This window comes from Schistocerca nitens, chromosome 2 (assembly GCF_023898315.1).
Source record: "Schistocerca nitens isolate TAMUIC-IGC-003100 chromosome 2, iqSchNite1.1, whole genome shotgun sequence".
In the NCBI taxonomy this organism is placed as follows: Eukaryota; Metazoa; Arthropoda; class Insecta; order Orthoptera; family Acrididae; genus Schistocerca; species Schistocerca nitens.
The window spans coordinates 862,511,942-862,539,814 of NC_064615.1; the positions used below are offsets into that span (position 1 = coordinate 862,511,942).

General features: G+C 43.9%; 1 protein-coding gene across 1 annotated transcript; it reads left to right on the forward strand.

Annotated features, from left to right (window-relative positions):
- On the forward strand, positions 1 to 27,873 carry LOC126234677 (uncharacterized). The gene is made up of 3 exons (XM_049943416.1): positions 1 to 222; positions 12,249 to 12,384; positions 27,557 to 27,873. The coding sequence occupies exons 1-3, from the start codon at positions 73 to 75 to the stop codon at positions 27,754 to 27,756; spliced, it is 486 nt and encodes a 161-aa protein (XP_049799373.1). The 5' UTR covers positions 1 to 72; the 3' UTR covers positions 27,757 to 27,873.

Consider the following 27,873-nt stretch of genomic DNA (forward strand, 5'->3'; position numbering starts at 1 on the left):
CGCCGGGCCGGGCGCCGGCTGCGACTGCAGGTCGATATATAAAGGGCCGCGGCGAACGGCACCGCATCCGCCATGGAGCCCCAGCCGCGCTCTCTCTGCTCGGGACTGCTCGTCCTGCTTCTGCTGCCGCTGCTGGCCGCTGTCGACCCTGTTCCAGCCGACACCTTCGTCACTGAGGGATGCGTGCCCTACAAGCCGACGGGCACACCCGCGGACAGCGCGGTAAGTCGCAGCTGAGCTCGAGGCGCCTGCCGACACGCCCTCCTCTCGCACCGTGGGCTAACACAGTTGCTCAAGTTCCTCTACCCTCGTGTCTGCGCTCACGCATTTGTCTCAAGTGAGCACGCGCCGTCTGCAGTGTGTGTGTGTGTGTGTGTGTGTGTGTGTGTGTGTGTGTGTCGTTCTTAAGGAGGGCAGGTAGGGGGCGGAAGAGTTGGTCTTGTGGGGGCTGGGGGGGGGGGGATAGTTGTGGAGCAAACGGGATTTTAACTGAAGTGTTCGATACCACTTAGCCGACTCACCAACCTAGCTGCCGTCTTTGAACCTAACCTAGACCTCAGGCTACGATACAAATCAGTCTATCACTACATCTCACCTTATGTGGCTTATTCGTTGACATAGTTAACCCACAACCAAACTGTCACCTTCCACCCTAACATACACCTCGGGTACAGATCAGTCTATCACCACAATACACATTCTAGAAACTAAAATAGAAATTTTGTCAAAGCTACGCTCCCTTTCTGTCTGCACAAACACATATGGCGTCACGTAACCCACCATCGATACTTTATGGGATGAAGCCGACATCTAGTATCGGTAGGTTCAGTTGTCTCTTAAGCGAGTATATGTAATGGGAGAAGGGGCACAGAGGGACACTTAAGGAAAGAAGTATTGAAAATTCATGGCACATTAAAACTTTCTGCATTACTGAGACTCGAACCGGAACCTCGCCTTGAAAGCAATTCGTTTACGGACTGAGATGTCCATTCACGCCTCACCACTCACCTTCACACCCCTACTTCCGCACCTCTCTGCTAGTGAAATTTAAAGAGCTGCAACCGAAGCTCAACAGAAGCAGTCTTATTGTGGCATTGCCTTGTCGACTATTGTGGTAGAAATTTTTCAAGTGTCAAGAGTCCCAGTCCAGAAACAGTTTTAATTTTCCAGAAAGTTTCAAAGCACTGCCTGCTCCGCTGCACTGTGAAAGAAACATTCTGGAAGTAAATGTTGTTGGGTCGAAACGGGAAATAAAACTGAGGGTAAAAATTTTATACTGTCTGCTGTTTTAAAACACTATTGCTATGTGTCTACCTTCCCCCCCCCCCCCCTTTCCAAAGAATCATACTGTTCCTCCCTAGATTCTGCCATTCTGCAAATATTTTATGTTTATATTCATAAATGTCTGAAAGAGAATAAACAGGTAAAGAATAGAGAAATAACTAACATACGAGACATACTTTCCTTATTTCGAAATTAAAAAGCATTTGGTGTATATTAGTGTACATTTTGCTTCATTTGGGATGTTTATACCTTTATGTTCACGTATGTAATTGTGTCATGGGATGTGCATCTGATTCTGTGTCTACCTTGCTTCTGTAAGTAAGGGCGTCGTATACGAGAATATGAAATCGAATTTCTTCAGTGATACTCTACATTTGTTTGTGTTCCTCTGAGTACAATAAGAGGAAGGGTGTGTTTGTCTATGTGTGTCTGCGTGTGTGTGTGCGCGCGCTGTGTGTGGGGGTGTGTGGGGGAGGGGAAGGTGGCCAGGGCGGGATAGGCGTCAGCGGAAGTAAAGAAAAATAAACATTGAGATGAGTATAAAAGGATAATTGCGGACAAAACCTGTTACCTGCTCTTAACTTTCTTTTTAACACATTAAGTTACATACTTGCAGAGGTCAAGTGCCGCTATATGTGCTAACGTTGTTTTTATCTAACGTTGTTTTTATATACCGGATGATTTATCTATACTGTTAACCTAAATTTTTCCCAACCGTTGAAGATAACGCAACAAGGAATTCGATTAGTTATGGAACGCGTGTAAAATTTTCTCCTCCGAGATACTGAGGCAGATATATTAACTCAGTTCAGTTTTTTAGTATCGAATAGTGTATTTTAACGGCTCGAGAGGTCCACGGATATGTAAAATAAAGTGACGTAAAGAGTTTCCTCAAGGAGAGGCGGGAAAATGTGCTAAGTATGATGACAAGACTGCCAGAACCGCGCGGGTCCCGCGGCATTACACAATGTTTACTTGGAAAAGTAGCTGAAACCACGCAGTACATGACAGTCTTGTTCCTCACATTTAATATGTACCTCATTTTCCATCTCCTCCAACCCCCCCCCCCCCCCAAATCGCCTACTATCTTTGGTTTTTACTGCAATCGAAAGCCTTGAAAAAAGAAGAGAAGAGTAATATGATGCTTGTAATAGGTTGGAGAGCAACTATGTAACAGCGCTCTCCAAACTATAACAAGTGTCATATTACTCTCCTCTTCGTTTTCAAAGTTGTCAATTAGAGCAAAAGCCAAAGATAGTTGCTACAATATCTTGGTTATTGCCACTGACCACAAAGCACCTTTTTATCAACTGCCGAAAACGTCATTTCAGTAACAGTAGATTCCACTTAACGCTCATGGAGAATTTATCAAAAATTCGAGCAGGTATACTTTAGTTAAATCCTACATTCATTTCTCATTATGCAGAAACAGCTTTGCTCATACGTGTAAAAGAGAGAGGGGGGGGGGGAGGGAGGGAGATTTATTTGTGTGTTTGTTTTTAACACATAGTAACAGCTAAAATTAATCAGCTGACAGGTCACGGGGAAACAAGAGAAAGAAAATCATCAGTAAAGCATAATTCTCTGTGTTTTCGGCGCACATTAAATGATAGTTTACATCCCGCAGCAGTGTTTAACTTTTTGTCTAATTGATTACTAAAATATTAGTTTAATTTAAATGTACCGGACACAAAATGGCGGAATGGTATATATAAAGAAAAGCACGTATTTCAAACAAAATAACTTTGTGCGCTTAATATTTAATAAATACCTGGTGAGCTCAGTTTTTGTTTTGCTCCTTAAGGATTATTTTCTGTTCTAGGAGTTCTATCGCTAGTATAAAATACAGATGAATCAACAAATGACTATGGACTTTGTTAAAGAATCGTACTGCCACTACTCCGAAGCAACAGAGAACTCGAAGATATACCAGTTATGTTTGTAAGTGTGCTTTCAAGATGGTAAGGAGGGGCAGATTTCAAGATTTTTCTCCTCCTGAAACTAACATGGACGCTTAATGACGTACTGTTGATAATATACAATCACCTAAACTTTTACTAGAAACGAAATTAAAAACTTAAGTAACTATTGTCAAAAAATATTGAGCTTTAAATGCGTGCACTTTTCCGTTACTGTAGTTTCTTGGCCCACAATGTCTTTTCGTGTCCATTTTTAAAATTATGTTGTAATGTATGTTACCTAGAGTGCAAAAAATATTCACCCGCATAGTTTTTCCTATAATCGTGGCGTTATGTGTGGACGCCTTTGCGGAATATTTATAAGCAAGAAAACCGTGCCTAATGCTAACCTGACCACTAAACACAAAAACCTGACTTTTTTTGGTTGTTTGGTCGCCTTAAGATCAGTGTAATAACAAAGGCCTGTTTCAGCTCAGTATCTGCGTCTCAGGAATGAGGCTTTCCTGTCGGCCAATCATTTGCATTCCACACGTTACTCCACTCACGCCATCATTTCTGCACCCTGATGTCATTTCCTTAAAGTCGAAGCGCAACAAAGGAACGAAGTGCGCTCAGGCACATTTCCAGGATGCCGAAATCTTCGCACAGAAAGAGCTCTTTCAGAATGAAAGACGCATAGAGGAATGCTGATTTTTTCCCCATGTCGTTTTACCTTACTCTTGCGTGTACATTACTCTGAGACTTGGGCTTATGCTTCCACACGATCATTCGGCAGGTAAAAGTAAGTCAATCCTCAGGTTCCAGTGACATCGATTGCGCCGTGATGCTAGGCTAGCGCACGCCGCCGGCATCTGTCTCGTTTATTGATCCCACCTGTCTGCTTCCAGTAACAACGCACGTGCCCCACCGACCTCCCCTGCTGGGTCATACCAAACGTGTCTTACGCTTCGCGCAATATACTCGTTATCATTCGTTCTGTTACACACTGCACGTCCTGTCAATAACGGATTCGCTACAGACGTGATGGCGGAGGACAAGTTCTGGAACTGTATTTATGCTCTCCTATTCATTATAAAAAGCACGGCAGAGGCTAATTACTCTACCACATATAAGGAACAAACTGAAGGTATCAAAGCGAAAGGAGGAACGCTGAACTCGGTTTTCCAATATTCCTTTACAAATAAAAATCCAGTAGTATTACCCCAATTTAATCCTCGCAGCAATGCAAAGATGAATGATACAGATATTCATGAAATGTAATCGCAGTTGCGAATACGAACAACCATCAACTGTACAACGGAAGGACGACAATGAAAATCTGTGACGGACCGGGGCTCGAACCCGGATTCCCGCTTTACGCGAGCGGTTGCCTTAACTGCTTTGCTGTCCGTGCACGACTCACAGCCAGTCTTAAACTTCCGGGACGTGTCACAACCTGTTGTCTTACGCACGTTATGTAATCCCCGTACAGGTGAGAACACTTCAATAGGAAGTTGCTGCCCGGTATCGGCAAGAACTGCGACAATCGTGTGAGTGGTGTTGACAACGGGCTGAAATCGCTAAAACCGAACAAAACTTCGTGACTCATGGAATCCTCTGTCAGATTAGATTCTATATTGACTTTCCAGATGAGTTGGCACCTCTTTTAGCCATAATCTACTGAAGATCAAATGGTTCAAATGGCTCTGAGCACTATGGGACTTAACTGTTGTGGTCATCAGTCTCCTAGAACTTAGAACTACTTAAACCTAACTAACCTAAGGACATCACACACATCCATGCCCGAGGCAGGATTCGAACCTGCGACCGGAGCGGTCGCGCGGTTCCAGACTGTAGCGCCTAGAACCGCTCGGCCACTCCGGCCGGCTACTGTCGATCGCTCGAAAAAAAACTGTGCCCAATGACTGGAAGAAAGCACATCTCTCACCCGTCTATAAGACAGGTAGCAGAAGTTATCCACAAAATTACCGTCGTATCCCATTGACGTACGTTTGTTGTATAATCTTCGAACACATTCTGAGCTCAAATATACTGAAGAGCCAAAGAAACTCGTACACCTGCCTAATATCGTATAGGGTCCCCGCGAACACACATAAGTGCGCAACACGACCTGGCATGGATTCCACTAATGTCTGAAGTAGTGCTGGAGGGAATTGACACCATGAATCCCGCAGGGCTATCCATAAATCCGTAAGAGTACGAGGGGGCGGCGATTTCTTCTGAACAGCACGTCGCAATGCATCCCAGATATGATCAATAATGTTCATGTCTGGGGAGTTTGGTGGCCAGCGGTAGTGTTTAATCTCAGAAGAGAGTTCCTGGAGCCACTCTGTAGCAATTCCGGACGTGTGAGGTGTCGCACTGTCCTGCTTGAATTCACCAAGTTCGTCGGAATGCACACTGAAGAAACTGGCTGCAGGTGATCAGACATGATGCTTACATACGTGTCACTTGTCAAAGTCGTATCTAGACGTATCAAGGGTCCCATTTCACTCCAACTGCACACTACCGCCGGCCGGAGTGGCCGAGCGGTTCTAGGCGCTACAGTCTGGAACCGCGAGACCGATACGGTCGCAGGTTCGAATCCTGCCTCGGGCATGGATGTGTGTGAGGTCCTTAGGTCAGTTAGGTTTAAGTAGTTCTGAGTTCTAGGGGACTGATGACCTCAGAAGTTAAGTCCCATAGTGCTCAGAGCCATTTGAACAATTTTTGCACACTACCCACACCATTACAGAGCCCCCACCAGCTTTAACAGTCCCCTACTGACATTAAGGGTCCCTGGATTCATGAGGTTGTCTCCATACCTGTACACGTCCGTCCGCTCGATACAATTTGAAACATGTTTCCAGTCCTCAACAGTCACGGTTCGCACACTGATACTTGTTGATGGGCCAGCACTGAAATCTCCAACGATTTGCGGAAGGGTTGCACTTCTGTCACGTTGAACGATTCTCTTCAGTCGTCTTTGGCCCGCTCTTGCAGGTTCTTTTTCCGGCCGCAGTGATATCGGAGATTCGATGTTTTACCGGATTCCTGATATTCACGGTAAGCTCGTGAAATGGTTGTACGGGATGATGCCCACTTCATGGCTACCTAGGAGATTCCGTGTCCCATCGCTCAGCGCGGAATATAACACCACGTTCAAAATCACTTCAGTCTTGATAAGCTGCCATTAGCAGCAGTAACGGATCTAATAACTGCGCCGTCTCATGCGCGGCCTCACGGTAATTGCGCCAGGCACTTGTCTTATATAGGCGCTGCCGACCGCAGCGCCGTATTCTGCCTGTTTACATATTTCTGTATTTGAATATGCTTGCCTGTACCAGTATCTTTGGTGCTTCAGTGTACAATGAGATCTCCGGAGCAGAGTGACCATGTCCGTGGCAACTAGCACGGTTTTCGAAAACGGTCTTTTTTCACACGGATACTGAACGGTATGAATCAAGGCAACCAGGTGGATGCAGTATTTCTTGACTTCCGAAACATCTGACTCCGTACCACACCAACGGTTGCTAACAAAAGTACCGTTACACGGGGTATCAAACACAATCTCTGACATGATCAATGATTTCTTTGTAGGGAGGACGTAGCAGGTTACTTTGGATGGATGGTCATCGACAGAAGTAGACCTTCAGACGTGCTCCATGGAAGCGCTTTAGTACCCCTGTTGCTGTTATTTTATATTAATGACTTGGCAGGCAATATTATTAATAGCCGTAAATTTTTTGCAGATGATGCAGTTCTCTATAATGCAGTAGTATTTCAACAAAGTTGCACAAATATTCAGTCATCTTGATAAGATTTCAAAATGGTACAAAGATTGTCAACCTGTTTTAAATCAAAGACGTATAAACGTGCTTTTAACAAACAGCAGAACACTAATATTCTTTGCCTACAACATACGTAAATGAGTCATAATTGGAATCCATTAACTAATACAATTACACTGCCGGTAAAAAATGTAACGGAAAAGGTATTTTTTTTTTTTACTTTTTCGACTAATGAACTGAAATCATTCTAGGATTATGACAACAATTATTATTACAATATTATTATATATATTATTACATATATATAATAATATTAACAATCATTATTATTATTCTATGATTATAACAAATAAGGCCAAATGAAACATGTTTGTCTGGCTGCATACGATCATGCAGGTGGCGAATGGCGTCCTGCGATAAGATGTCCTCAGGATCTTGGAATTTCTGTTGTGATTCGATAATGCTTGTTGCAGGCTCTGGATAGTGAGTAAGCCCCACTTCATGGTGTTCCATGTGTGTTCATCGTGTACCATGTGCGTTCATCGTGTTCAATGTGTGTCCAATTGGCGTAAGACCAGGTGGTCTTGCTAGCCAGGACAGTTGTTGTACACCATAAAGAGCATGTGAACGTGCACTATGCTGCTGCAGAGGTACATCATCTTCCAGTCGAAGAAATGGCAGTAGCACGAGGATAACAGCGAGTGAAATGCAGAGGTCACTGGTTACTTTACCGTGCATAAGCACCAAATGTGACCCTGACTTGTAACTGCTGTCCCTCCACACCATGAAGCCTGCTGTAGGACCTATGTGTTGTGGGCGAATGCATTCTAGAATAGGTAGCTCTCCAGGTATACGCCATACACTTTATCGTCCATCATTCGCACACGGACAGAGCCTGTTCTCTTCACTGAAGACAGTCCAGTCATCTCTTTGACGAGACCAGAGTAGCTGTGCTTGGTGGTGTCTTGGTGTCAGCGGTAGCCTGCCCAGAAGCACACGTGGTCTTAATCCTGCTGCATGCAGACAGTTCCCAATGGTAACATGTGCCCGGATTTCGTCTCTGGATGATGTTCGTTCGCCACCGCTGCTCGCACAAAGCTTCGAACTCGACGTCCGTCTGTAGTACGTAGACTTCCAGAACCTGGTCTACAGGTGTATGAATGTTCCACAGACCACTCTTGAAAGCTGCGACATACCACCTATACGTTGTGCCCAATGTGGTTCCTTCGATACGTGCTTCCAGCTTCCCACCGCCCACTATGCGACCCCGTTAACCCTTTCAGGGGCAAAATAAAAAAAATTAATTTTTAATTTTTCCTTGTTTTTATTGTATTAATTTTCATACAGTGAGACAGAAAAATGTAAAAATTAAATTAAATATACATAAACTGAACACATACAGGGTGGTTTCAAGTGGAACCACCACAACATTCACTGAAATAAATGCATTATTTTGGTTATTATTACAGTACATATAGTATTAATGTAAACAGAACAGTATTCTGCATTTAATACATGCATAAAAGTTACCTAATACAGAAGAATACAGTCACAATTTGAGAACAAAGACGTTCGCTCACAGTTTACAAAAATGGCTATCAAACTCGCCTCACTGCTTGCTAATATTTACAGATTTGGAAGCGGTTCCAGTGACAGCCGCTAGAGGGCAGCACCAACTAGGCTGCTGAATGGTGTCCCAAAAGTAGCCACTGCCCTTTTGCCACAAAATGAGAAAATTGTAGGTGGTTTCAAACGGAACCACTTCCCCTGAAAGGGTTAAAAATGGCTAGAGCCCCACTGGACAATGTAACTTACCGGTCGGTCATGGTCGTACACTAGAATGATTGTTGCAAACACTCTTCACCCCTAAACTTAGCAACGTTATTGCCTGCCGAAGCAAAACGGAGGGTGCACACATATTATACCCTGGTGGCACTGAACACTGTCCTTGAGTGTGTTGCATTTTTTTTTTCCGACGGTGTTCATTGGTGTACCAATTCGTAAGGATCTGAAATGGGATAATCATATAGTCTCAGTCGTAGGTAAGACGGGTGGAAGACTTCGGTCCATTGGCAGGATACCGGGAAAATGCAGCCAGTCTACAAAGGAGCCTGCGTACAAACCGATTGTGCATTGCGTCTTATAATATTGCTCATGTGTAAGACCATATCAAATCAGACTACAGGAGATGTTGAAAGTATTTAAAGAAGCACACTGTGAGTGTTCACAGGTTTGTTTGACTCACAGGCGAGCGTTGCGAAAATATTGTAAAACCTCAATTGGTACGCCGGCCGCGGTGGTCTCGCGGTTCTAGGCGCGCAGTCCGGAACCGTGCGACTGCTACGGTCGCAGGTTCGAATCCTGCCTCGGGCATGGATGTGTGTGATGTCCTTAGGTTAGTTAGGTTTAAGTAGTTCTAAGTTCTAGGGGACTGATGACCACAGCAGTTGAGTCCCATAGTGCTCAGAGCCATTTGAACCATTTTCTGAATTGGTAAACTCTTGAAGATAGAAGCCAACAATCGCGTGACCGAGCGAGGTGGTGCAGTGGTTATCACACTTGATTCGCATTCTGGAGGACGATGGTTCAAATCCGTATCCGGACATCGTGATTTAGGTTTTCAGTAATCGCTTCAGGCAAATGTCGGGATGGGTCCTTTTGAAAGGACACATGGCCGAATTCCTTCCCCATCCTTCCCTAGTCCGATGGGATCGACGACCTCACTGTTTGGTCCCTCCCGCCAACCAACCAACCAATAATCGCGTGGAAACTCACATACAAAGTTTCAACAACCAGTATTAAGTGAAGAATTCAGAGATGAATATCCCGCTACTTTTCGCTGCCGTAGGGATCGGACCATACGATTTAGACTAACTATAGCACGCACAGACGCATTTAAGCAGTCATTCTTTCTGTGCTCCACAGGAGATGGAACGGGAAGAAATCCTAAGAGGCGATACCATACTAAGTACCCACTGCCGTACACTTCACAGTTGTTTGCAGAGTATGTACGTCGATGTAACTGAAGACTTATTCTGTTTACAAACGGACCATGTTAACTATAATTCCATAAGCCTCCGTGCCCGCTAAAGAAAGAATGATTAGGATTTAACGGTCCCCTACAAGCAGATCATTATCAGTTCTAGATCTAGTTAACAACAACGCTTGTCTTTCAGATCTATACATTTCACTAAGTGGCCATGGTGCTCTCATTGTAAATACCTAATATACTTAAAATGTGTAATTGAATAAAAACTGATTGTGTGATTAAAATAACAACCATATTGACGGAGCACAAGCTCGTACTGGAGAAGGATGAGGGAAATCGGCCCTTAAACTATAGACAATACTTGGCAAATTTATGTGCCAGTTCGTTCAGCCCTTCCAACAAAAACCGTCGCTACCACAGACATTGGCTGAAATAAATACTAGCAGTGACACGAACACACCGACTGCTCCACGAGCTACACACTTTGCATACATCATGTTTTAATCAACATCTACGCAGCTGATGCAGGTTCTGTTATAGGTCTGGCTCATGACGCCAGGACTCCACCGCCAAGCGAGTTACACATAGGTGATAGAAGGCGTGGGATGCCGATATGTACATATACAGATGGTGGTAGTATCGCGTACACAAGTACAAGGACAGTGCATTGGCGGAGCAGTCATTTGTACTCAGGTGACTCATGTGAAAAGGTTTCCGAAGTGATTATGACCGGACGACGGGAATCACCAGACTCTGAACGCGGAATGGTAGTTGCAGCTAGAGACATGGGACATCTCATTTCTGAGATCGTTAGGGAATTCAATATTCCGAGATCTACATTATCAAGAATGAGCCCAGGTAACCAAATGGTTCAAATGGCTCTGAGTACTATGGGACTTAACTTCTGAGGTCATCAGTCCCCTACAACTTAGAACTACTTAAACCTAACTAACCTAAGGACATCACACACAACCATGCCCGAGGCAGGATTCGAACCTGCGACTGTAGCGCCTAGAACCGCTCGACCACTCCGGCCGGCCAGGTCACCAAATGTCAGGCATTGCGTCTCACTACGTAAAGTGCAGGGCCTGCACTTAATGACTGAGAGCAGCGGCGATTGCGTAGAGTTATCAGCGTTAACAGATAAGCAACACTAGGCGAAATAACCTCATAAACCAATGTGGTATGTACGAGGAACGTATCCGCCATGAGAGTGCGGTGAAATGTGGCGTTAATTGGTTATGGCAGCAGACGATCGACGTGAGTGCGTTCGCTAACAGCACGACTTCGCCTGCAGCGCACTTCCTGGGCTCGTGACCATATCGGTTGGAACCTAGATGGCTGGAAAACTGTGGCCTGGTCAGATGACTGCCGATTTCAGTTGGTAAGAGCTGATGGTAAGGTTCGAGTGTGACGCAGGCTCCACGAAGCCATGAACCCTAGTTGTCAACAAGGCATTTTGCAAGCTGGTGGCGGCTTCATCATGGTGTAGGTTGTACTTACGTGGAATGGACTGGGTCCTCTAGTCCAACTGAAGCAATCATTGACTGGAAATGGATATGTTCAGACTTCATGTCCCAAACAACAATGGAATTTTCACGGATGACAATGAGCCATGTCACCTGACCACAATTGTCTGCGATTGGTTTGAAGACATTCTGGACAGTTTCAGTGAATGGTGTGGCCACCCACATCTACCAACATGAACCCCATCGAACATTTGTGAGACATAATTGAGAGGTCATTTCATGCAGAAAATACTGCACTGACAACCCTTTTATAATTATGGACAGCTATAGAGGCAGCATGGCTCAGTATTTCTGCAGGGGACTTCCAACGGCTTGTTGAGTCCGTGCCACGTCGAGTTGCTGCACTATGCCGGAGAAAATAAGGTCCGACACGATTTTAGGAGGTACCCCATGACTTTTCTCACCTTAGTGTACATCACAATGACGACATGACTCCTTACTCGATTAATACAGACTGTATCGTTGCTTCGGATTGGACGATAATATTGTTGTGGTATGCCGGTCCGATGACTGATTTAATGCAGCTTACCACGCTAGTCTATCCTGTGTACTCTTTCCTTGCATTCATATCAATTTTGATATATCAGATAACAGTCACGTTTTACTGAAATTTGTGAGCGATACTGTGTATCATGCAACTGTGATGTCTTGCAGGGACATCATTTTCGTTTCTCTACCAGTTTATAACAGCTTCCAGCAAAACCGACCTCCCTCGATTAGTCGTAAATCCTCTGTAACTGTGTCTGTTGCCCCGCAGGCTGAAGGCCGTTGGCTGGTGCTGATGGGCTTTTCGGCGTCCAACACAGTGCGCGCCTACTGCCAGAAGGTGACCGCCAAGGCAGGGTCGCGCCCGGGGCTGCTGCGTCTCTACTGGGAGCTCAGCAAGACAGAGGGTGAGTAAGGCCTCCTGCTGCAGCACGTCGCACGACACGAGCACGTCACTTCTGTTTCAGATCCAACGTGCAGCTGAAGGTTGTCACTTACATTTACTCCTAGCAATACCAGCGAATTTTCTGTAATGCGCCTTACGAAAGGGGTGTGGGTGGCGGAAGCGGGGATGGTGGGGGTAGGGGGGACGTAACGTTAGCGACAGCCCCGGACGGTGTACAAGTCCCGCCCAATCACCCCCCTCCACACCAATCCATATCCTAAGCTCCGTCCATGGTCTGCCGCATGTTCCAACATCAAAGTTGTTCGTATCACAGATATGCCGGTCATAACAAGGGAGAAAATCAGTAGTTAGTACGAAATACAGTTTTTCCGGTACCATTGTGAAAAGAATTAGAAATATGTTCATTGAATATGCGAGTTGAAAAATCATCAATAAGAAAGAAAAAGAAAAATGGTATCCACACTGTCTTTTTTATTTCATGAGCTTTCATCTGCACTATATCAAAAAATCTGATATTTGTTAACTGCAGTGAGCGCAAATTTCCGTCACTTCGCGTAGTGTAAGAAATTCTGTTGGGAAATATTAATTGGTAGTATCGCCAAGGATGCTGTCCATTATCTCGATTGTCTAAAGTCAATGTTGTGCATAAACAAGGCAAAGTCGATGTCTTGGTTTGTTTCTGATTACCTCATTAAGACTAAAGAATATAAGAGTGGGATAATGTAGAAATGCGTAATGCAAGCAGTCAGATATTTATACAGTGACATTCTTCATTAATATTTGCCTGTGTAATGGGTGAATTTTTACTTGTGAACTCTTATGACTTCTTGCTTATAGCAGACACGAGATTACTTTGATTTCTTCTTCAGTGTTTGAGAGCTTTAGAGCTGCCTATTCTTAAACGTATGTACATAATTTCGTCAGTGTCATTCCAACACATCTTATCGTACTTTAATGTCTGTTAGGTATCAGTTTTGACAGCAGTTGGCCACAACAGTCAAGATTAGGTACCTTGTGTATGATAACTTTATTGAGAGTGCATTACTATGCTTCATTTTGATAGTATTACACAAACTGCTAAGAAGTACTAACAGCACAACACTGCTAGTATGAACAACCGCGATAAAACAAAAAACGACGAACAAAAACACGACAGCGACGAGGACTACCAAAGATCATATTGATGCGCTCTTGGTTGGTGTGGAGGTGGGTAAATGGGTGGGGCTTGTGCAAATGTCCGGGGCTGTCGCTAACGTTTCCTGTAGGGGGGGGGGGGGGCCGTACCTTATGGCTTACCATAAAAAAATCGTTAATTGTGTTGACTTATATAAAAACTATACTTTTTAAAGAGACACTGATTTGTAAGTAGCGGGGATGATGGGGGTGGGCGGGGCGTACCTTATGCCTTCCATAAAAAAATCGTTAATTGTGTTGACTTATATAAAAACTATACTTTTTAAAGAGACACTGATTTGTAAGTAGGGTCCAGAACCCGAGAATCTTTTAGCTCACTCGTTTCAATATCGGCGCACTTTCAGTAACGTTTGCTACCGACAGGGGGAGGGGAGGGAGGTACTTTGTGCCTACCGCAAAATTTTTTTTAAAATTGAAAATTTGTTACTTGCTGTTTTTTACTCACAACATTTTTCTTAAAGAGATCCTGACGTGTAAGTAACGTCCTGAAACTTAAAAATAAATTGTAGTTGACATTCATTATGGAAAGTGACATTTATACAAAGTCTTAAATCTATTGGTTGAGTTTAACTGAAAAATTTAAAACATTTAAAAAATCTGGCAGAATTCCTTAAAAACTATTAATACTTTTTTTCAAAATTTTAATGTATAAATTAACTGACTACATTATATTTGCAAAAGACGGGCACAAAGTACCCCCCCCCCCCTCCCAGCTTTAGTATTGCGAGGGTTAAACTGCAAATACGTGTAACTTGTTTCGGCAGAATGTTACCAACATCATTTGCCTCTTCTTGACTTCTATTAGTACTCTGTATCAAAACGTACACATTATGTTGCGTCAGTAGTTTAGATTACGTCAGAATAGAATAAGGTAAAGGAAACACATTTTACGCATTACAGATCACTGAGAAAATGCTACAGGTCTAATGAAGAGAGTGCCTATACTGCGCTCTTCTGGAGTACTGCAGTGCGGTGTGGCATCCACGTCACACAGAATCAACGGAAGACATCGAAAAGGATCAAAGGAGGACTGCTCGCCTTGCACTGCTACTAAATAGGGGAGAGGCCGTAACGGGTGTGATACGTGAATTGCGGCTGCAATCATTAAAACAAAAGAGTTTTTCGACACGGCAGGATCTTCTCATGAAATTACAGTCACCAATTTTATCTTCAGAGCGTGAAAATATTTTGTCGGCGTCCACCCACATAGGGAGGAATGATCATCAAAATAAAATAAGAGAACTCAGAGCTAGCACAGGAAGACTTAAAAAAAAAAAGCACTCCGTCTTCAGGTCACGAGTGGCCTACCGGGACCATCCGACCGCCGTGTCATCCTCCGAGGAGGCTGCGGATAGGAGGAGTGTGAGGCCAGCACAGAGCTCTCCCGGTCATAATGATGGTATTCCTGACCGAAGCCGCTACTATTCGGTCGAGTAGCTCCTCAATTGACATCACGAGGCTGAGTGCACCCCGAAAAATGGCATCAGCGCATGGTGGCTGGATGGTCACCCATCTAAGTGCCGGCCACGCCCAACAGCGCTTAACTTCAGTGATCTCACGGGAACCGGTGTATCCACTGCGGCAAGGCCGTTGACACAGGAAGACTTAAGTGTTCGTTTTTCCTGCGAGCTGTCGGAGAGTAGAAGGGTAGAGAAATAGCTTGAAGGTGGTTCGTTGAACACTCTGCCAGACCCTTAACTGTGAATTGCAGAGTAACAATATAGATGTAGATGAATTTTTAGTCATCAGTTTTCCGACTTTTTTTTACGTAAGAGGGACCATCTGTTACAAAGTATACCATTAGTATGTTCAGGCCTTCCCTTTCTACCTCTGATAAAATATAACGCTATGTACCAGCAACCTTTCTGTAGCGACATTCATCCTCTAGGCCACCGTTTCTTAACTGTCGTGTTGCGACACACTGGTGTGTCGCGAATACATGTCAGGTGTGCCGCGAGAATTGTAATGTCTCCTAACCTTCCCCAGATAAAATATCTAGAACTTAAAAAAAATTATCATTAAATCATTTCTTGGAATAGCCCAATTTGCAAAAAACTGATCATCATTGTACGTGATTATACGCATCATACGAACGAATTTTTACAAATTCACCGACTTGGGGAAGCTCTGCGTGGCGAGCCGCTGGGTTAGCAGTTCATGGATTCGGGATGCGAGGTGATTTGATTCAATCCGCCGGAAATCTTGAAAATGGTTTCTCATTTTCAGTTTAAGCAAATGCCGGTGGTTGGCTCGTCACAACCAGTTTCTTCCAAAAACTTTTCTTTCCTGATGACAGATTCCAGTTCCCTTAAATATGCATCCCTTCTATTTAAATGAAAGAAACTGTATCGAAGGCGAGCCAAGCATCTCTTCGGAAACTCCCGGCATGAAAAGCCGTATGATAAATAAATAAATAATAATCAGAATTCCCCTGATTTAGACTCGTGCATTTGTCTGTCGGGACATTCTTTAATGCAGAAAATGATCTTTCTTACATTGCAAAAAGTGAGAGATGTATACATAAATGAGGTTGGATAATTTCAGATAGTTCGTATTTTCGCTACCAAAAATTGATGTAGCTTCTGTGTTGAACAAAGATCTCTTTAGTCCAAAAGATACTCACTGTGTCCCAATAGATTAGGGTTCGTCCATTCCTGATCACTTCCTAAGCTCAAATCAAGACTCAAAGATGAAGAGTGTACAATGACTTTGGTGGGTGAAAGGAGACTGAAGCATGACTGCTTCTTAGTGGTTTGCCAAAATGTAGCACTCCTAAGTAGCGATATTACACCTCCGCTTGGTGATAACGATCACATTAATATAAAATGGTTTATTGTTCTTTATAAAAATGTCCAGAATAAACGAAAAATATATATTTTTAAGGTCCTCTTTAACAAATCGGAACCTCCCTCCCCTTTTGAAAAAGTCTTGGCTACGTCTTCGTGTCGTGGCGACGGTTTCAGCGTTCTTTTGCAATCTTAGAGGATGTAAACCTTTAAAGAACATTGCCGAAATAGAGTTCCGAATCGTGTCTACGACACTTCCTTACATAATCCTTAATGAGGTATAGTTAGGGACAGTTCCAGCATCCAGCACAGAATAAACATCGCTGTGTTATATCTGCCGACAACTGTCCCAAGTTTCTAAAGAACTTCCCCTAAACTTGCGAACATCTTAACCTCAATAATATGTTTGCATTTGACCCGTCAAGGTTTGCTGGGACTTCATTTAGTTTTAAACGGTAGAGTGATTGTAGTATGTGTGTATTGTAGTATGAAAAACACAATCATGTTATGCTGTAAACGTATTCACCTATAATTCATCTACGGGTCCAAACAGACAAAAAATACAAAGTTTTGCACTCGAGGACAGGAAAAAATGGCTAAATATCAAGATTGGAAAGGCGTTTGGACCTTCTTAACTACAAGGTTCCTAAACAATATGTGGAATGTGACACTGCGTGACATCCAGCCATAGAGTTATAAGTTCTGTAGTCTCGCTGCCGTGTCTATACAATAACGTACCAAACCAGGGAGACAGACAATTTTGGTTGAGTCCTAGGCTGTTACGAGTTGATTCTGCCGACTAGTTTGGTGTTTTTCGAAGGTTTCCTACAGCCACACTCATTTTAATATTATGAAAAAACATGCAGAGGGGTCCAAAAAAATTTATCCGCTGTTTAAAAGTCCACAACTGGCAAACTAATTGACGGAGTTGTCTCATCTTCGGTAGTGTAATAGTTTGCAGTTCCGGCAATCACCACACAAGCGCTGTATTGCGTTGTTTTGTTTTGTCAGATGACAGTCGCCAGATAGTCAGTGTTTTGTTCTTAGTTACACCTAGTTACTCGAGTAAACATGGCTGGCGCAATGCTTACGTTCGATGAAAGGAAGTCAGTTTTGAAGTGATATTTTAAATACGAAAACATTAATGAGCTTCAACGGCAGTGGCGAAATGAGTACCAAACAGAGCCACCGACACATTTAACGATTCGTCGCATGCGAGACAAATTTGAAGCCGAAGGCTGTGTTAAAGATGTACACAAACAACGATCTGGACGACCTGTAACAGTAACAAGTCCAGCTAACTCCCGTCGTGTGTTACAACAATCCACTCGCTCACCACAGGAGTCTGTGAGATAGTGTGCCCGTGAAACTGGAGTGAATCGCTCAAGTGTTCGGCGAATTTTGAAGACAGCAAAGTGGAAGTGCTACATCCCACGATTGCTACACGCAATGAACGAGGACGACCCAGATCGTAGAACGGAGTACTGCGAGTGGTTTACTAACATGGTGCACAACGGTGAAGAGTTTGCAGAGATGATTGCGTGGTCTGATGAGGCACAGTTCAAACTTAATGGTACAGTAAATCGCCACAATTGCATCTACTTGGTCGCCGAAAATCCGACCGTCCATGTAGATAAAGCCGTGAATTTGCCAGGAGTAAATGTGTGGTGTGGGTTGTCTTATCGGGGCTTGATTGAGCCATTCTTCTTTGACGGCACAGTTACCGGTGAGGTGTACCTTCAGAAGCTTCAGACATCTATTTTACCTGCCATCCGAGACTTGTAAGGGGACGGAAGAGTTTACTTTCAACCAGATGGTGCCCCAGCCCACTACCAAAGTCGTGTTAGGGCGTGTCTCGACGAAAATCTACCAGGAAGATGGATAGGCCGTAGAGGTGCTGCGGAGTATCCACCACGTTCCCCAGACCAAACTCCTCTGGACTTTTACCTGTGGAGAACACTAAAGGACGTCGTTTATCGTCAAAATCCACACACATTGGATGAACTTCGAGAATCCATCGTACATTCATGTGCAAATATCCAACTGAACACGTTGAAGTCAGTAGTTCGTGCTACAGTTCGTTGGCATCGTTTGTGTGTGGATGTTAATGGTGACCATTTCGAACACCTGCAGTGATATATTTATGTTGGACTTTAAGCTACACTTTCACCAAAAATGAGACAATTCCGTCGATTAGTTTGCAAGTTATGGACTTTTAAACAGTGGATACATTTTTGGAACCCTCTGTATTTTGGATATACCAATGTAATATGCCTACCGTTAAGGTATAGCAGTGATCCACCTCCAAAATATGTTGAATGGGTAATTATGAAATGATCAAGATACAATCGCCTCGTGTACTTCCTCTCAAATTTATTTCTTGGGGCACGTTCTCAAGCTCAACTAACCAGTTGCATAAAAAATGAAACTTTTGGAATCTTGCCCGCACTTGGATAAATGTCTACGGACCCCCATGAGCAGAGTCCAGAAAAAATCACAAACTAGGCCTTTATATTTTTGTCTAGGAAATTCAGTCCCAGAATGAAATTACAAACAGCTTCAGATCCCCTGTTCCGAACAAGGTTTTTGAGAACTTTCCTAGGTTTTCAGGCAAATTCCGAAATTGGTAATCCCCTCCTAAGCACAGCCAATTGCGAACGCCTCCGTCGCACTACCATTTCGTTGTAATCCGGCTGAAAACAATAGCTGTCTGTAGTTTTTGTTGTTTTTTTTTAGTACTCTAAAGTGTTTATACACTTTCGAACCATCTTAACTAACCATTTTTCTTTATTCATGATACCACTGTAAATTCAAAAACAATTTTGGGACATTTTTTCCAGTAGAAATTATAACGTATTTTGGAATTCGTTTACTGTAGCATTCTCTGGAGGGACGTAGAAAGGAAAAGTGAATGATCTGCGTCGATTTGCAGCCATTAAAATGAGACAAGAAGATCTGCACCGAAAACCAGTTCGAATATTTCTGTGAAGAATGAACACGCCACATTTTCCACGGAAATCAAGGCTTAAAAACTATTCGAAAAATTACAACGTAACGGAAGAATAAAAGGAAACGTCTGCTGAAGCTGATTCTGTTGTACGGTACCGAAAGTTGTTTGGATATTAAAAAACTTGCTAGAAATTCTGTGCTTTGAAAGAAAGCGGACTACCACTATTTATGAATGTAATATTCAGCAAGTGCGGGAAATATTTTTTTGTATGACGAACAGCTTACATAAATCAGCGACACGTTCTCTTCCATTACCCCAGCCTCCCTCCAATCGTTTCATTAGTTTCTAGACCCTACGTGTGAAGAAACCTACTTGTTTGTAATGGAGGAAGTCATTAAGCTCAGAATGAAAAACGTCATTACCGTGGATTGTTAGATGACGAACGGAAATGTGAAATTCTGATGTAGCAAGATCGGAAGAATGTGGAGGACGTAGAATCGCTTTCTAACAAAATTCTTGGGTAGCTGCTTTCGTAATTTCTGAGGTGTAGGCTTACAGGATTGTTTTCTGTTGCTGCTGCCGCAGCAGCACTTAATACAGCTTCTTGGCCGTTTTCCTTCGACTGCAGCTACAGGGCGCTTAATCTGTTGACAATAAATGACAGCACTTACGAGATGGAATTCACACTACACGAAACTCTTATACCACCAGCCATATGCCATCTTCTGAAACGTTTTTATGAGATCTTGCTTTTGGTTCGGTATTCAGGAACATAATTCCCTTTTGTAAGAGTGCATAGCACCTCTTTTCTTGGCTACAAGTGGGCGAAATCGTTTAACCACTTATGAAAGAGACGCTAGCACAAATACGCTTATAGTGGTTGTGGACTCCAGATTTTTTCCTAAAAGTGCTCGCTACCTATACTTTTTCTTTCTTTTCACTCGTCAGCCTGAAAATTTGCGAACTGCACACCTTATTAACTGCAGTAGGACTACGTCTATACACTGTGAGGCACAATCGTAGCAGAAGATAGCTTTGCCCCAATTTTACCTACTCCCCTTCATTGTTCCATTCCCATAGGGAAGGGAGGGAGCAGAAAACCTGATTGTATATATGAAATTAAATGAGCGTATGGCATCGTTGGCCGGGAGGCCCCATTCGGGGAAGTTCGGCCGCTAACTGCAAGCCTTATTTCAGTCGACGCCACATTGGGCGACTTGCGCGCCGGTGATGAGGATGAAATGATGATGAGGACAACACAACACCCAGTCCCCGACCGGAGAAAATCTCCAGCCCGGTCGGGAATCGAACCCGGGCCTGCTTGCATGGGAGGCGAGCACTTTACCACTCAGCTAAACGGGCGGACATTGTATATACACTATGTGATCAAAGGTATCCGGGCACCTGGCTGAAAATGACTTACAAGTTCGTGGCGCCCTCCATCGGTAATGCTGGAATTCAATATGGTGTTCGCTCACCCTTAGCCTTGATGACAGCCTCCACTCTCGCAGGCATACGTTCAATCAGGTGCTGGAGGATTTCATGGCGAATGGCATGGAGTGCTGCACTGAGGAGAGGTATAGATGTCGATCGGTGAGGCATGGCACGAAGTCGGCGTTCCAAAACATCCCAAAGGCGTTCTATAGGATTCAGGTCAGGACTCTGTGCAGGTCAGTCCATTACAGGAATACTGTTGTCATGTAATCACTCCGCCACAGGCCGTCCATTATGAACAGGGCCGGCCGAAGTGGCCGTGCGGTTAAAGGCGCTGCAGTCTGGAACCGCAAGACCGCTACGGTCGCAGGTTCGAATCCTGCCTCGGGCATGGTTGTTTGTGATGTCCTTAGGTTAGTTAGGTTTAATTAGTTCTAAGTTCTAGGGGACTAATGACCTCAGCAGTTGAGTCCCATAGTGCTCAGAGCCATTTGAACCATTTTCATGAACAGGTGATCGATCGTGTTGAAAGACGCAATCGCCATCCCTGAATCTCTCTTTAACAGTGGGAAGCAAGAAGGTGCTTAAAACGTCAATGTAGGCCTGTGCTGTTATAGTGCCACACAAAACAACAAGGTGTGCAAGCCCCCTCCATGAAAAATACGACCACACCATAACACCACCGCCTCCGAATTTTACCGTTGGCACTGCACAGGCTGGCAGATGACGTTCACCGAGGATTCGCCATACCCACACCCTGCCATCGGATTGCCACATTGTGTACCGTGACTCGTCACTCCACACGACGTTTTTCCACCGTTCAGTCGACCAATGTTTACGCTTCTTACACCAAGCGAGGCGTCATTTGGCATTTACCGGCTTGATGTGTGGCTTATGAGCAGCCGCTCGATCATGAAATCAAAGTTCTCTCACCTCCCGCCTAACTGTCATAGTACTTGCAGTGGAACCTGATGCAGTTTGGAATTCCTGTGTGATGGTTTGGATAGATGTCTGCCCATTACACATTACGACCCTCTTCAACTGTTGGCGGTCTCTGTCAGTCAACAGACGAGGTCGGCCTGTACGCTTTTGTGCTGTACGTGTCCCTTCACGTTTCCTCTTCACTAACACATCGGAAACAGTGGACCTAGGGATGTATACGAGTGTGGAAATCTCGCATACAGAAGTATGACACAAGTGACACCCGATCACTTACCACGTTCAAAGTCCATGAGTTCCGCGGAGCGCCCCATTCTGCTCTCACGGTGTCTGACTACTGAGGTCGCTGATATGGAGTACCTGGCAACAGGTCGCAGCACAGTGCACCTAATATGAAAAAGTATGCTTCTGGGGGTGTCCGGATACTTTTGATCACACAGTGTATGTATCCCTACAATACCCAATTTCTCATATCTTATTTCATGATCATGATCTGACTATGAAGTCAGTAGAAGTTTTGCACTTTGCGGGAACATTACTACCTGTCTTTCACCGATACCCTTGCAACGTCCCTGGACATCTCTGATATTCTTAGACATCTCCTCTCTGGCCCGTCAGAGAAGAACGACAGGCACTGAAGCAATTCTCTGAAACATTTATTTATTTAACCTGCTCTGATTAGGACCATCAGGCCCTCTCTTGCATAGTACAATAGTTTCACACTTCAGTACATTTATTATATATTAAATTTACCTAATAAATAACAATTTTAATGACAGAGAGTATAAAAAATTATCTGACTGTCTCAAATGCCAGAGTGAGTAAACAATACTGACTAATGAAGTTAATACTGGTAGTACCTGTTCTACTGCAGCTGCTGCCACTAACAGTCATGGCAGTGATAATAATAATAACAATAATAACGACAGTAACAAAGAATGTTATAACAATAATAATAATGGTATATACATGAAGAATTTATATGTGTACAAATTGATGTTTTCTGATATAGCCTGTTCTGAGGAAAGGAAATTTAAGGAGACTGCATCGACTGAGAATACTGGGAAATGAAGCAGATCAGGTCAGAAAGAGGAATGTATAGGGTAACCGGTGGGTACAGGGACAATGGTAATCCTAACTGTTGCTTTAGTAGATATGCCATTAATGGTAATGAGTGCGTACAGGGACAATGATAAACATTATTGTTGCTTGAGTAGATATGTTATGACCTGACTTCTAAAGCTGGAGATATTATTTTGTTCTCTAGTATAAAACGAAGATTGCAATCATCGACAGTCAGATCAGGGTCGAGTCGGTAGGAAAATAGAACTTGTCTCATCTTTTTTGTCGACCCGACTGTTTTGTAGGTCGTGTGCTTGCCTCTATTACAATACATGATGTCTATTACAATCAACAAAATAGCCGGAGACCGACAGCCGATCGTGTGTGCCGTCCACAGTACCGCATTCTATTCTGCTCTGTCCACCGATGTCATATCGCCCTGCTACCACTGTCAGTTGCAGACGATGCTTGCGACCGGTAACTTAACACCTGTGATTCGTCTTTGTTGTTTGCATTGTTTATCTGTGCGGCGTGTCTATTTTACTTGACGTAATGCACTAAATTGCAGGAAAATGAGAAGACTACTATTACCCGGCGAAGCAAACCGATACTGTACGATAACGACCAGCATATTTAGAACGGAAATGCCCAGGTGTTGCTGCAATAGCCATATTGTGTGCGCTGACAAACTCACATCGCCCCTCCATAACCCGCTGCCATTCACGTTGTTATTTTGATCAGGGTATAGGTAACATCCTTGCCGTTCAATCTTATCTCACTCTTTAAGGACGGCCATCCTTGCATCATCCAGCGTCAACCTACATCATATTAGGCATGGTGATGTGTTGTGTTTTTCTTGTTTCCCTATTTTTGTCCTCCCCATACACATCGCTTACATAGAAGTCGATTACTGAAGTGATCAATACCCACTGGTGTCGAAGGGTTCCTAATATGCACCAAGCTTGATTATAACACTAGGTAGGTTGTAGCAGTTACGCAGAGATGAAAACTCCTACAGGGACGGACTAGCTTCGAGAGCTGCATCAAACCAGTGTCTGAACTGAAGACCACAGCAGTAGGCCAATAACAGCAGCAACAGCAGATAGTAAAATTAGGTCACTGGGGTTCCGTGCCTCAGTCTCTAAAACACACAACTTTTATACGATCGCTTTGTGGACCGTGTGTCTGACCGTTAATACACCTTTTCCTCAGTAACGGGTAGGCGTATCAAGTTCAAACTTACGTCGCATATTAAGGTCCAAGGTCCCTTGGCAGTACAAAAATCTGTAGCTTCTAAGTTAATGCAGTCAAAAAATTCAGACATTTATCACATATTTTGATACTGAAGAACTCACTCATCAAAACCTACAAAACTTGGCAAGGAGCAAGGTTTCGCATTAAAGGAAAGAAAATAAAATGCGAAAATTGTTAACTTGTAATTACATAAAACGAACAAATATTTTGACATTTTTCGTCCATCTCTTTGTTTGTGTCTGCCCGTGTCCTAATACCCCTTTTCTCTATAGCCGGTTGCCGTATCAAATTCAAATTTATGTCGCTTACTAAGGTCTAAACCCTTTGGAAGTGTAAAAATTGTAAGCTTCTATGTTAGTGCAATCAAAAGAAAAAGCCATTTATATCACATATTTTGATACTCGAAAACAACTCCCGTGCTTTCCGCTGCCCTAGCATCATGAAATTTAGCAAGAAGCAAAGTTTCACAGTACAAGTAAGGAAAAAATCCGAAAATTATTAATTTGTAATTACATGACACAAAAAAATATTTTTTGTCTTTTTATCCGTTTGTGTGTCAGTCTGTAAACAGGGTGGCTTATAAAATTCAAATTTATGTCACTTACTAAGTCCACGGTCCTTTGGCAATGTAAAAGATTCAAGATTCTAAATCAGTACAATCAAAATGTGCTTCCATTTATGTCATATATTTTAACACTCGCAAACTCACTCATCAAGACCTATAGGGTACTGCCCGTTGACGTTGAATTATGAAATTTGGCAAGAAGCAAGGTTTCACCGTACTAGTAAAGTAAAAAAAACTGGAAATTGTTATTTTGTAGTTACATCATATAAAAAATACCTTTTCGCCATTAGAACATTGCGTTCATCATTCATCAAAAACATGGTAGACGATCGTTACTGCATGGAAACATAAAGTGTAAGTTGTAGTCAAGTTTTAGTAAGTAAATAAGTGTTTTATTAAATCTTCTATATCTATATACGAGGGTAATCCCAAAAGTAAGGTCTCCTATTGTTTTATAAGTACAGAACTCTGTGTGACAGCTGGTCACACTGTTATGAAGAGTGCTTCATGCGCTGTGTGTAAACATGCGCACATCGCACTGAGGCGCTCAGCCTTGGCTTGGCAGCTGTTGTTGAGCTCCCGTTGAATGTTACCACCAAGTGCGAACTGCGCGCAGTTATTCGGTTTTTGAACACAAAGGGCACTGCGCCGACTGAAATCCATCGCCAATTGACGGAAGTGTATGGTGAGCCATGCATGGATGTCAAAAATGTTTGTAAGTGGTGTAGAGAGTTTGCAGCTGGTCGGAACGAAATTCACGACGAACAGCATGGCGGCGAGCTGGTATGACATGGGCACACAAAAACTGCCACAGCGTCTACAAAAATGCATCGACAGAAATGGTGATTATGTCGAAAAATAGCTAAATGTTCAAGCTGTAAACTGATGTAAACCATTGTAGAAATAAACAGGTCTATGTATTTACAAAAAAATAGGAGATGTTACTTGGGATTACCCTCGTATATAAACTGAAGTCCTCTGCTCGCTTCTTTCTGTATGTACGGACTAGTCTGACGAATTACTGTAGATATTTTGATACGATTTTAGAATTCTTGGGACCAATATCTTCCCAGTGTCTATAAGAAAACATGCAAAAATCTTGGAGAGTCTTATATATATATATATATATATATATATATATATATATATATATATATATATATATATATATATATATATATATATAATAGTCTGCGAACCGAGAATCTCCAAGATTATATACATAATAGTCTGCGAACCGAGACTCTCCAAGATTTTTGCCTGTTATACTCTACTGGCCATTGAAATTGCTACACCACGAAGATAACGTGCTACAGACGCGACACTAACCGACAGGAAGAAGATGCTGTGATATGCAAATGATTAGCTTTTCAGAGCATTCACACAAGGCTGGCACCGGTGGCGACATCTACAACGTGCTCAAATATGGTTCAAATGGCTCTGAGCACTATGGGACTTAACTTCTGAGGACATCATTCCCCTAGAACTTAGATCTACTTAAACGTAACTAACCTAAGGACATCACACATCCATGCCCGAGGCAGGATTCGAAACTTCGACCGTAGCGGTCGCGCGATTCCAGACTGTAGCGCCTACAACGTGCTGACATGAGGAAAGTTTCCATCCGATTTCTCATACACAAACAGCAGTTTACCAGCTTTGCCTGGTGAAACGTTGTTGTGATGCCTCGTGTAAGGAGGAGAAATGCGTACCATCACGTTTCCGACTTTGATAAAGGTCGGATTGTAGCCTATCACTATTGCGGTTTATCGTATCGCGACATTGTTGCTCGCGTTGGTCGAGATGGTTCAGGAGTGTAATACGGAACACCGTGCTGCATCCCTACGGCCTTGTATCACTAGCAGTCGAGATGACAGGCATCTTATCCGCATGGCTGTAACGGATCGTGCAGCCACGTCTCGATCCCTGAGTCAACAGATGGGGACGTTTGCAAGACAGCAACCATCTGCTCGAACAGTTCGACGACGTTTGTAGTAGCACGGACTATCAGCTCGGAGACGATGGCTGCGGTTACCCTTGACGCTGCATCAGAGACAAGAGCGCCTGCGATGGCGTACTCAACGACGAACCTGGGTGCACGACTGGGAAAACGTCATTTTTCGGATGAATCCAGGTGCTGTTTACAGCATCATGATGGTCGCATCCGTGTTTGGCGACAACGCGGTGAACGGACATTGGAAGCGTGTATTCGTCATCGCCATACTGGCGTATCACCCGGCGTGATAGTATGGGGTGTCATTGGTTACAAGTCTCGGTCACCTCTTGTTCGCATTGACGGCACTTTGAACAGTGGACGTTACATTTCAGATGTGTTATGACTCGTGGCTCTACCCTTCATTCGATCCCTGCGAAACCCTACATTTCAGCAGGATAATGCACGACCGCATGTGCAGGTCCTGTACGGGCCTTTCTGGATACAGAAAATGTTCGACTGCTGCCCTGGCCAGCACATTCTCCAGATCTATCACCAATTGAAAACGTGTGGTCAATGGTGGTCGAGCAACTGGCTCGTCGCAATACGCCAGTCACTACTCTTGATGAACTGTGTTATCGTGTTGAAGCTGCATGGGCACCTGTACCTGTTCACACCATGCGAGCTCTGTTTGACTCAGTGCCCAGGCGTATCAAATCCGTTATTACGGCCAAAGGTGGTTGTTCTGGGCACTGATTTCTCACGATCTAAGCACCCAAATTGCGTGAAAATGTAATCACACGTCAGTTCTAGTATAATATCTTTGTCCAATGAATACCCGTTTGTCTGCATTTCTTCTTGGCGTAGCAATTTTAATGGCCAGTAGTGTATGCAGTTAGGCCTGCACGTAAACCTGAGTACGCGAGCTCTACTCCCACTTGGCCGATTTTCCAGATGTTACAGTTTGTGTCCAGCAGCGTATATCTACATGGTAATACGATTTTCATTTGCTAGTGCTGAAGTTTGTCCGTGAGAGTGGGGCGTGTGGTGTTGCAGACGAGGTGCCGGCGTGGCTGATCCGCGAGAAGCGCGTGCTGGCGGTGAGCATCTGCAAGCCGGACGCGCCGCCGCACCTGCTGCTGCTGGGCCGCAAGCCCGAGTACCCGCTGACCGTGGCGGCGCGCCTCGGCCGCTCCATCACGGGCGCGCGCTTCCGCTCCGGCTTCCTCTGCACCGCCACCGTGCGCTTCACCTGAGGCCGCCGGCGCCGCCGCCGTCGCCGTCGCTGCACCCCATCCCCACCCCGCACCGTCCCACTCTCCCATCGCACCGTCTAACATGTAAAACTCGCCAATAAAACTTTTTTTACCCTA

What these genes read in the sequence shown, in the direction of transcription:
- LOC126234677 (XM_049943416.1), top strand. Translation starts at nt 73, where the DNA reads ATGGAGCCCCAGCCGCGCTCTCTCTGCTCGGGACTGCTCGTCCTGCTT. An exon ending in GCACACCCGCGGACAGCGCG is followed by an intron (nt 223 to 12,248) that starts GTAAGTCGCAGC and finishes GTTGCCCCGCAG; the next exon opens with GCTGAAGGCCGTTGGCTGGT. An exon ending in GGAGCTCAGCAAGACAGAGG is followed by an intron (nt 12,385 to 27,556) that starts GTGAGTAAGGCC and finishes GTGGTGTTGCAG; the next exon opens with ACGAGGTGCCGGCGTGGCTG.